This window comes from Gastrolobium bilobum, unplaced genomic scaffold (genome assembly GCF_033153095.1).
Source record: "Gastrolobium bilobum isolate Gb01-03AN ecotype WA unplaced genomic scaffold, APGP_CSIRO_Gbil_v1 utg27505, whole genome shotgun sequence".
In the NCBI taxonomy this organism is placed as follows: domain Eukaryota; kingdom Viridiplantae; phylum Streptophyta; class Magnoliopsida; order Fabales; family Fabaceae; genus Gastrolobium; species Gastrolobium bilobum.
Genome location: NW_026898864.1, coordinates 225,891 through 237,459, shown reverse-complemented (window position 1 = coordinate 237,459; position 11,569 = coordinate 225,891). Strand labels below are relative to the sequence as shown.

Here is an 11,569-nt window from a genome sequence, read left to right as displayed (position 1 = left end):
AAATATATATATATATATATATATATATATATATATATATATATATTTATTTATTTATTTATTTTAAAACATAAATTTGGTATGTCTTACTATAATAGTAGTCATTGGTAGAGGTGATAAAACGAGTCCAACCATCAAGTTGGCTCATTTAAGCAATCCACAAATGGCGGGTTGGATTAAAATTTTCAACCTGTCAACCTGTTTGAGCACCTGCATAGAGGTGGGTCAAATCAAATAGGTTCAACTCATCGTGATTCGTCCCACAACGAGTTGAACCCAACGGGTCTTTTTTTTTTTTTTTTTAGTATCGAGTAACATTGCATTTGTCATGTCAAGTTTTGTGATATCCAAAAAAATTATCTTATTTCTCCTCTCCAGAAGATAAAGAAAAAAGTATTTTATTTATGATAAAGTTTATCATACATGAAGATAAAAATGAGTTCTTAGATATTGTGAGACAAAATATTAATATAATTTTAGATTTAGGATTAAAAAAAAATAACGAGAGTATGAAATGAAATTGAATAATATTATAAAACTCATAAAATAATATTTATTTTTAAGTTTTTATTTTTTTAATTTTTGATACGGGTTAACCCATCAAACAATCATACAACGGGACGTTTCAAACCATTTTTAAGAGCAAGTCAACTCCTCCGTCCTGTTTTGGGCACATTAGGAGGGGGTTGGACTGGGTCAAGCCACTTTGCCCCCGAAGCACCCGAATATTTGCACATATTTTCAATCACATAATTACGCTATTTTATAAGTCATTAGATAACATACTATGCTTAACATTTTCCTTTTTCGAATAATTCACATTATGACCACTGTTGGCGTTGCATGTGCAATTATCCCAACTTAAACGAATTAAGCCGAATGTAAACAATAAGTTGATGTTGTATACGCATATAAGATATACAAATAAATTTAACATTTATGCTTGAGATTATAATGTATTTTTGACGAATATATCCAACTACTTGTGTTAATACATTTTATTATTAAATATTTATTAGAAGAGTGAGGGTGAATAATTCAATCTTAGTCACAGAGATTTTAATATTATATAAAGCAACAAATTTAATCCAATAATTTAAATTATTAAATGAATGTCATATTAATGATATTACTCACCAAGAAAAAGGACAAATAGGTATAGCTCAATCCCATTACTGGGTTAGCACTTAGCAGAATAGAATGAAGCCAAATGCACATATATATCTCCCATAGATACTAATTGCTATTGCTTGTCCTATACGTTCACTTTGTTCTTGAAGCATTTTTAGGGACCTATTATTTATAGGCTTGGGTAACCTTTAAACTTCAAAGCCACCCCAGAAGCAAAATGTGGGACTTTAGTAAGTTCTTTACACCCACTTGCTTAATTTGTTCAAAGTGGAACCCACGTAAATCTCACTTCCCAATTCTTCCAAGTTGTATATCTCTTCTAACATATAGGATAACATGTCATTAATGTTGGGATACAGCTTTCACCCATAATACTAATGGTTCAAGAGGAAAAGGAATCTCCAAATCGTGTAAAAACAACCTCTTCCAGAAAATTGAGGAGGAAAAGTTATGGATCTTTCAACCCAAAAAGTTGAAGGCCTGCAAATAGAAGGCCTAATCCAAGGGGCTGACGGTGTGGGGTAGCATACCTACCCACTAAGGTAGGTGACTCGGGCCAGTCTAGATTCTTCCAAGGTTTGGCTTATTGACATCAGCCTATTTTGACATTTCAGAAATCATAACCTTGGTGTAGAAACATCATATATCCGTAAACATGAAAAATATATGGTATCTTTCTTACCATCAGTATACTGGACTTTTCCTACTGGCTGTGCTCTTGTGTTTAAATTAGAATAAAGATTAAAAAACTTAATTAATACGAATTAAATGTAGAAGAAAATTGGAATTGTCTAGATTCTTATAAGACCAATGTTTAGAGTAAGGACAACGATAAGTGTATACACACACCCGCTTTCGTTGTTGTGGAATAAGAAGCCTTCGTGCTCTCCTAGGGTTTCCTCATCTGGGATCCTGGGGAAGAGGATCAAGCTGGCCCTTGCGTTAGAAGAATTGATTTGAAGATCTACACATTCTAAAGATATGTTGTTCATATTTTATATGAACATAAATGATTTAGTATCACCAAATGATGGTAGCTAGTTGACACACGAGAGCTGAGCAGGTGTATGTGAAAATATGTATTCGATTCTCCCTCACTATTTTGGGAATGATTTAAAATTTTAATTTTGGACCCGCTCTTAACATGATTGTCTCATGTGGAGGCTATCTATGGTTTATCCAAAATAAAATAAAATAAATGATTTAGTATCATAGAATAATTCACATGTTGTTAATATGCTTTTGCTTTTTAAACATTTAAGTTTAAAATGATATTACCCATCACCTAAATCTACTTATAATTTTTTGAGGAAAAAAGCTGCCTGTATTTGCAATATCTGATATAAGGAAGATAATTATTATATTCCAAATACTTGGACGGATGTATTTGGTATTTTTTATAAATACATTTTCCAACACCAAATTATATATATATTTTTATTTCTAAATTCAGGAGGAATCTCCACTTAACATCTCCAGCCACCTCATTGTAACAGAGGGCGTATCAAATTGGTGGTAGGATAAGATTAATCTTTGAGACACATCCGCTAACAAGTGTTTCGCCCCTTAAGTGTATTTGTATTTGTAGAATCAGCCGCAATCTAAAAACCCTGAATATGTCAACAGTTGTAAACGCAAGTGATACATACCTAGCATTATTGTATAATATATAATATGAGCACGCAGACTTAGAATAAAGTGTTCATACTTCAAATTGTGCCTTAAAAAGCAAAAGAAAGAAGTGAAGAACAATGGATCTGGTCCTAGACGACGGTAGTAACTTTTCTAAAGGACACATCTGACTCATCCATGTTCTCGTCCTATACTAGCTTCCGAAAGAGCCTGTGTGCTTAACTGCTAATCCACTCGTACTAGGAGCATAATTATAAGCCAACTTACATCTTTTTTTATTCGTTGAAAACGTGTCAATTTTAAGTGGTGTAAACACGTAGGATCTTCTTGTTATAGATATAATATAACACTGGAGTCTATCTATCTAGCTAGCTGGCTAGCTGTATTGTAAATAGTAACACAGTGTTCATTAAGATCACAGGACGCAGAGCGAAGGAAACAGAAAGAGCAGAGAGATCTATGACCATGAATATGACTATGAGGGTGTTCAAATTTCTATCAAGAGCAGTGCACGAGGAACAAGAAGAAAGTGAGCATGTTGATGGGGAGAGAAACAAGTACCTTATAACAGAAGCAAGTTTGTGCACATCCCTAACAGTTTGGAGAAAATCCCTTCTACTTAGTTGTAAGGGATTCACCGTGATCGATTCATATGGAAACCTCGTGTATCGTGTTGACAATTACATCCTGCATCCCCACCAACTCATTCTTATGGACGCTTCCGGAAAATGTGTCCTCACCGTGCGCCGCCAACGCAGGGTATGACAGACATCCACTAGTTTATCACTTTTCTTCTTTATATGTATATATCTATCCTAATCAAGCATTTATCTAAGGATCAAATTAAATGCAATTATAGAGAGAGAAAAAAATTATTATTTCTGTCATTATACAAAATGCCATTTAAAATGGTATTGTTGACATGTTTTGATTTGATTGTTCAAGTTTGGATTAGTAGATAGCTGGTTCGTGTATAAAGGGGAAATGGGGGATCAGCGTACGAGGAGTAAGTTCGGTGAGTCAAGTGAGAGTCCATTTTGTTGTGTAAGGAAGCGAGTGAATATATTAAACGGCAATCCCAAGGTTCAGGCTTGCGTGTACCGCGTAGCATCAGATTCTGATAAACGACATACGGTGTTTACCGTTGAAGGTTCCTATGCGCATAGGACATGTAAGGTGTTGGATGAATGCAAAAGGGCCGTAGCTGAAATCAAGAGGAAGGAGGCCAATAGCAAAGACGTCTCTTTCGGGATAGAGATTTTTCAGTTAATTGTTCATCCCGGGTTTGATCCTGGCTTTGCCATGGCACTCGTTTTATTACTGGATCAAATGTTCTCATAAGTTAACACTCTTGAGTATTACATTTCCACTTTCTGTACCTGGTAAAACATTTTACTTGAAAGGGATTTAAAACCAGCACGGGAGAGATAAACGATAAAAGAGGAAAAAAAACCAATTGAAATAGTATGCTATTTAATCTCTCAAAGTATATATCAGTAATGGATAAAATTCATAGTAATGAAATTCATTTCGTGCCTATGCTTCAAACGGCACACATCAGACTGTATCCTCGCTGTAAATGCCTTAAAAGACTGAAAACTGTTTTTAATTCAATATATAACGTATAAATACTGTTCCGGGTGTTTTACCCGTTATTCCTCTTGAGCCTATACCTGGGCCTCATTCCAGGTTTGGGCTTATAACCGAGTTGCTCCCTTGCCCGGGATGGAATCTGATCATAAGCCCGGATCATGGGTTTAATCCTACGATCACCATTCTTTTATGCAACTGCCATGAACACATCTGGATAACCGTTCTCCACCCACCATTCCCTCCTATAACCGCTCATAATAGCTATTATAAATACACAAGCAATACTAAATGAGAATTACATTACATTCAGTCATCACTACTGAGCCTACACATTTATCAGAACCACACTTGACCAGTACCACATCGCATTCATCAGCAACCTATCAAAAACACTTACCCTATTATCCAAGTTGGTGTTCACTCAAAACAAATACCAAATTGCATATGGAAGGAATTCTATCGTTGTACCATATTCTTGTAACCAGGCAATACCCAAAAATTGGGCACTACTGTGTGTGATTCACACCTGCACTGGCACTAGCAATTACATCAGGAAAATAATAGTAGAGGAAGCACACTATAGAATAGGTGCATGCAGTTCATAAAAGACGAGCACACATGCACACACACACACAACAAGAGAACTTCATCTCGCTATTGCCTCTGTGCTCTCCAGTAAGCAAAGAACTCTGCTGTTTTATACACCTGTGTTTAATGTTACAACATTTGAATCATGTTTGCCCTTGAACATGAACACTAGCAACAAATACATCGCAGGCTTGCAGCCACAGCATAATATATACAAAGCAGCCTTTTACTAACCTAACAATTGCTAATCCCACAACAGCTGCCAGCCACTAATGTGTCTACAGTCAATAATGATCGATCAATCTGACTTGTCCCTTGCCCTTTTCCAATCCATCAATACTAATTTACCGACCTGCTGCTGACCATCATAAGCCTTACCCAAATCACTCGAAGGTGGGGGCATCATCCAATGTTGCTTCAAGATGCTGGCATTTGTACGTTTGTTTTCCACATTCGAGTCCCTAATTTGTTTAGGGGGTAATGATCTACTTGATTTTGAAGTGGGCCACGCACAGGGTCCTTTCTTAACATTATTGGAGTGATTACTATTCTTATTCTCGACTATGGTGAACCTTGGCTTCTTTGAGGACATTATCTGTTCCTTACTTCTGGCCACCATGTCGGATCCAATCACTGAAATAGGTGTCGAAGGCATTTCTTCATGTTTCTCAGTTGATTTAAAGTAGCAAGCTTTCATGGCCTTATGTGAAGTTTTCCTTTGCCATCTCAAAATTCCATCTGGGCCCTGCCTCCGTGAGGAAGATGCAATGTCACAGATAGTTTGTGCCGCAGCTAATACTCTTGGACAATGCTCGTCTGTCATAAACAAAAATGTTAAGCAGGAAGTGTCACTCTAATAGCAACTTCAGTATATTATCTCGGTTAAAAAAATTGATGTACACAAAAAGACAAACAAGTGTACACATGCAAAAGATGTGTTGTACTCAATGACATCATACCATTTTTTCCTTTAGTATCTACTTGGCCTCCAAATTCTGCATTTTCAGGACAGAGATCAGTCACACGACTCCAACAGAGAGAATGAAGAAGAGGTGTTTTTTTTTTTAGGGGGGGGGGGGGGGTGTGGGGGTGTGGGGGGGGGGGGGGGGGGGGGGGAGCGACTAAAAAGACAACAGCACAGATGAACAGTAAAAAATTCAGGTAGCCTGAGAAAAACTTATACCTGCATTAACCTGAGAATCTTTAGAACATGTAACAGAAGATGAAGAATCCAACTGATGGAAAGGAAGATTAGGAAATAATGATTGGAAATTTTGTTTGTCTGAACAACCAGATGAAGGAACAAGGCTCTGATCGTAACTGAATGAATCAAGGTCTGTGAAGCAACTGCGGTCAATATCTGCAGAGCTAGCAATGAGACCTATCCTCGCCCATTTACCTTGGCATGTGCTTCTACTTGTTGATAACTTAACTGTGTCAGAATTAGTTCTAGAATGACCACCAAAAGCATGTGACCATGGAAAGGCTGGCAAGCTTGGCCGACAAGATACCTGCTTGCCTGAACGTAGGTCATTACTATTCTTGGTGGTAATGGCAGGCTTGGGCACATCAAGCATCAAAGACTCCAGATCCCGAAATGGATGGAATGCAATCCGTTCCAAGATATCCTTAGGTTGATATAATGGAAAGTCAAGTGGACTAGCTGTACTTTCTGTTTCACTACAAGGATCCTGGATGTTAAGCGCTAATAAGTACAAATCACATTAACATCATATACAGTTTTATTATCAGTGAAAGTAAATTAGTGTAGGCATAAATGACCAAGCACAAGAAAAAAGTTTCTTTTAGTAAATTAGTGTAGCAAATATGAAGCAGTCCATTAAAATTCAAAATTTATTTTATCAAAGCCAAAACTGAACGCATACTTGAAACCATTTAACACTAACCTTCTGACATGAAGACATGTCTGCTGTACAAGACTGCTCTTTATCCCCATTACCAACACTTTCTAATGCACAAACTGAACTCAATTGGCAAGTGGGCATTTTATTATTGGAGGAATAATCCATTTCAGCCATATTTTGGGACTGAACAGGCTTTGGGAGAACGATTGAGCAAGCCTTTCTAACTGAATTCAAAAAACTTTCATTCATATTTGCTTTCTTCCCTTTATCTTTGCTTATAACGGGGCAGACAAATGTGCCCTTTAGGAGCTCATCTAACGGTGGCTCATCCATAAGCTTCGTGACATCACGAAAATCATGTTTCAGACCATATAACCCTGTCAAGGTTTCCAAAAATTCCATTTGAATGTACTTAAGCTGTACTCAGTAATCGCAGCTATAAATCATTAAAAAAAAATAACAGACAAAGCATTCTGGTAGAGAAGCTCAGCTATAAACTCTTAAGTATCAATGAAACAAAGAGTATATTTTTTCCTTGGATTGTAGATACTAATGGTGGGATGACAGATCAGAAAATATATCATTTGCTTACGTATGGCTGCATGTGGGTTAGATACTAACTATCGGGTATTACAGATAACCAATACAATCATATTACTAGGAGGCCTTAATTTTGATAAGCTCGTATAAAAAGCTGGCTCAGAAATCAATATTGTAATTTATAATTAAACAAATAAATGACACTCTAAAGTTTTACAAGTGCAAGGAACTGAACATTAATAAACTGCCTCCAGGGTGGCATAAATATAACCAAAATGATATTGATTTCAAGATTATTAAAAAATAATAATGTAAAAAGGCACAACTTCTTTAGAAATGACGACATTACTGAGACTTGACTCTGGTTCAAAAATATCTGTTAAAAGCAATATACACACTTTTGGCTACTTTTAAGCTGGATAAGCACAGATTCAAAACAGATCTGTTTCTGGCTTTCAATATATTTACCACAGTTCTAAAAACAAAGCCTCGGATGCATTATGAATTTAATTATTAGTTTTTGAAAAGAATGCACAATGTACATCTATACTGGCATACTGCACAATAGTCAACCACACAACTTCAGATGGGTTTTCCCAAATATTAAATGGAATGACCTGTATTGTCAGATAAATAATCAATCCTCAAAACACCTAAATCATATACCAAACAGGTTAAATGAGCTGCAGCTCTTACACTAAATCATGCAATCGCAATATGTAAGATGCACAGCAGATGAATACATAAAAAAAAAAAAAAAAAAAAAAAGTTTATAAAGAATGGGAAACAACAGGAGAATTTTCAAAGAGGGAATAATAAGCCTAATAATCAAATCACATACCAGAAAAGTTGTTCCCGCCACAGGAAGAACTGAAGATTGATGCACCCATCTTCATCGAGGATGGCTCAAATTTAGCCTTTGCAGAAGGCACTTTAAAGTTCCTCTTATCACCACGCTTGCTAGCATTACTCTTTTGCTTTGGTAACTGACTTTTCTCTAATACCAAAAGAAAATCAAGGGGGAAAAAGTTTAAGACATATAGATAGAAAGCTGATGATGATTTGTTTTTGGGGGGAAAAAATACCTGGAGAAGCACACTTTAAATTATGTGATCCAAGCTTATCAGAAATATACTTTAACTCCTCAATTCTATTAGGACTTGTAGAATCTTCTGACTGGGACATCCGTGGCCTCTTTGAACATGAACTATTACTCCTGTTAGATTTTGCTGCTTTTCGTTGTGAAGGTACACCTTCCAGTCTGGAAGTAATTACAGGGCAATTTTTGCCGTTACCACCAGGTATACTTTTGGACAACTCTTCAACCTTAATATGTGGCAGCTGACTAGAATTCTTACAGATTTGAGTCTCTAGAATATCATTACATGAGGGAAACTCAGCAGCAGTTTTCATATTTGCAACATCTGGCACAACAACACTGACTGGATAAAATCATGTAATAACGAATATAAAAGCGAAAAGATGACGACTATGTAAAATGTTAAGAAGACTGGAATTAATAGGCTAAACCAATATAGACCTATCAGGTAGCACTGGATGAATACTCAAGACAGTAAGAGTAAACACTATTTAAAGTTATACAACTGGAAAAGGAGTACATTGGTTTAATCTAGCCAAGTGACCCGGGGATGACTTGAATCCAAGCATTGAGCAAGAGATAGAGCATCTGCACCACTAGGCAACAACATTTGGCAGAGTTCTCCTGACTCCCAACGTTTAACTAACACATATGGCATGCATCCAATATATACTCCAATAAGTTTCTGTCTCATCCCATTAATTGGCAAAATAACAATGGGGTGTTTCCATATTCAACATTAAGTTCAGCCTTCAGATATCTATCTGATGGATGATGACAAGGTTGTGCAAAAATGGAGAGATTATGTAAAAATAGAAACGCAGAGATTATACAAATCCATAAAAGGAAATTGTGAAACCTACTTTGTAGTAGCAATTACATTTCCCCAGTCTCAAAATTTGCATTACTTAATAACGGTCAAGGCAACCATCAATCAAGCAACATAACAACACAGATCAAAACCTAAAAGCTAATGAAACACGCTCAAATCAGCAAAAAGAAAAAAAAAAGAAAAGAAAAAAGAGTAAGGGTAACTTCGAAGAGTAACCAATCTGTAGAGATGAATATTCAAAATCAGAACAAGGATAACCAGTGACCAACCATTTTGGTTTAGACGGGAGCTGCAACAGTCAATTGAACTTGAATGGGTGACTGTGACTCGAGAATCCTCTGATCCCATCAAATTCGGTGCGGCCGCCACGTCTACCGGGAGAGACAATTCAACAGCATCCATGAACAGAAACCCTAAACCCCCGTACCCTTCGCTCACATCAGCAACAAACCTCGAAATCTGGCGAGGGTGCTCGCGAATTTTGAGTGAGGAGAGAGAAAGCGAGTGTTTTGGTAGAGAGGAGCATGTTGCGGCTGTTGGAATTTTTCTAGGGCAAATTTCGGAGATTGAAAGATCGCTATATATAGTTTTCGGGAAAGGGTTTCCTGTGTTTCCACACAGTCCGTCGGTAGGGAATATTCCGATGAGGTCAATCCCACATTATAATTATAACGCGCCTTTCTAATTTCTATTCTTTCTCTGAGGTTTTTTTAGTTCCTTGACGTGGCATTATCCACTTTGCTGATGGATCAATGAATGCAATCATGTTAACGCCCATATTATCAGAATAACAGCTACAGTTGTTTTCTTTATCAAACACACGTTTCACTTAATTTATTTCATTTTAAAATAATTAAAAAAAAAACTTTTTAAATAAAAAAAAATAAAATCAAAGGGGAATGATATTGTAACAACCAAGTTGTGTTACTACCATGTTACTACCAATCAATCTTATTGTTAGATCGATTATGTTGATTTAACGGTTATATTTATTTCTATCTTTGTATGGTTATCATTCTCCATATTTAAAGTGAAAGCATTAAATATGAGAAATCATAACCATATAAAAGTGGAAATAAATATAAAGTATTAAATTTGAAAAATCATGATCATACAAAGATAGAAATAAATATAACCGTTGAATCAACATAATCGATTTAACGGTGAGATTCATTTGTAGTAACTTAGTAATAACACAACTTGATTGTTACAATATCCTTCCTCAAAATCAAACAAAACATGATATAATGATGTGTATTAATCCTATACTTGTCCTTTAACTGATATTTAAACATAAATAATTAGAAATTTATTTGTAATTAATTACTTTAAAGTGTATTTATATTTTAAGTGAATAAAGTATTGATCTGTTTATTTATTTGTAAATTTTATCAAAGGAAATGATCTGTTTACAAATTTTTTTATAAATTACACTATGTTCTCTCGAGAAAACATAATGTAACGAGTATTCTCCCGAGAGAAGATAGTGTAGTTTGTAAATAAAAAAATTTGTAAATATAACCTGTGTCTTTTATTAATTAATAGTAATTAAATTAAAATTTAGTTTGTTACTAATCCACTGTGAACCCATGAGTGCGTTGCACGCATTGTTCACGCTCTCGGCAAGTGATGTAGCATCATCAGCAGGACGTGTCGGTAGCAAAATCACATATCGTGAAGCATGACATGTAACACTATATGGTCAAATTATTTAAAACAAATGTGCATATTAGTCAAACCATTTAATTAATCAGACTCGAATATCGTTTGAGTTTTTAGAATAATAAAGAGAAAAGAAAAATATATACATGTAAGGAAAGTACATATTCAAAATGATCCCATTCCATTTCACTTTAATATGTCTAATTAAACTTCTGATTTTTTAGATTTCATGGTATTTAATAACTTTTTTACTTCCTCTATTATTTAAAGAATCCATATCTTGTTTATAAAAAAAAAGGAAAAAAGTATCTAATGTTACTTTAGATAACTTTGTCTAATGTTCATCGAAACGATGTCGTTTTGGGTTGAAAAATTATAAAATTAGAATGACAAAGACTATTATAACTCTGAAATAAATTAAAATTACAAAAATACTATGATTTCCGTCCCAAAACGACGTCGTTTCGATGAACATTAGATAAAGTTATCTAAAGTAACTTTAGAAAAAAAACAAACCCAAAAAAAAAACCCTTATCTTTAATTTTTTTTTTTTTTTTTTTTTTTGTGGGTAAACATCCATATCTTTAATTTACTAGAGAACTCAAAAGCTGCCAAGTGAGCATATTA

At 35.2% G+C, this 11,569-nt stretch overlaps 2 protein-coding genes across 2 annotated transcripts; one reads left to right on the top strand and one right to left on the bottom strand.

The window, feature by feature from the left end:
* Positions 1-3,240: 3,240 nt before the first annotated feature.
* On the top strand, positions 3,241-4,104 carry LOC133284808 (protein LURP-one-related 17-like). Its single transcript, XM_061481912.1, has 2 exons — positions 3,241-3,522; positions 3,709-4,104. The coding sequence occupies exons 1-2, from the start codon at positions 3,241-3,243 to the stop codon at positions 4,102-4,104; spliced, it is 678 nt and encodes a 225-aa protein (XP_061337896.1).
* A 923-nt stretch (positions 4,105-5,027) lies between these two features.
* LOC133284793 (uncharacterized) lies at positions 5,028-9,923 on the bottom strand. The gene is made up of 7 exons (XM_061481895.1): positions 9,550-9,923; positions 8,435-8,773; positions 8,191-8,346; positions 6,852-7,186; positions 6,128-6,635; positions 5,904-5,939; positions 5,028-5,760 (listed from the first exon to the last, which is right to left on the bottom strand). The coding sequence occupies exons 1-7, from the start codon at positions 9,680-9,682 to the stop codon at positions 5,243-5,245; spliced, it is 2,025 nt and encodes a 674-aa protein (XP_061337879.1). The 5' UTR covers positions 9,683-9,923; the 3' UTR covers positions 5,028-5,242.
* Positions 9,924-11,569: the final 1,646 nt, after the last annotated feature.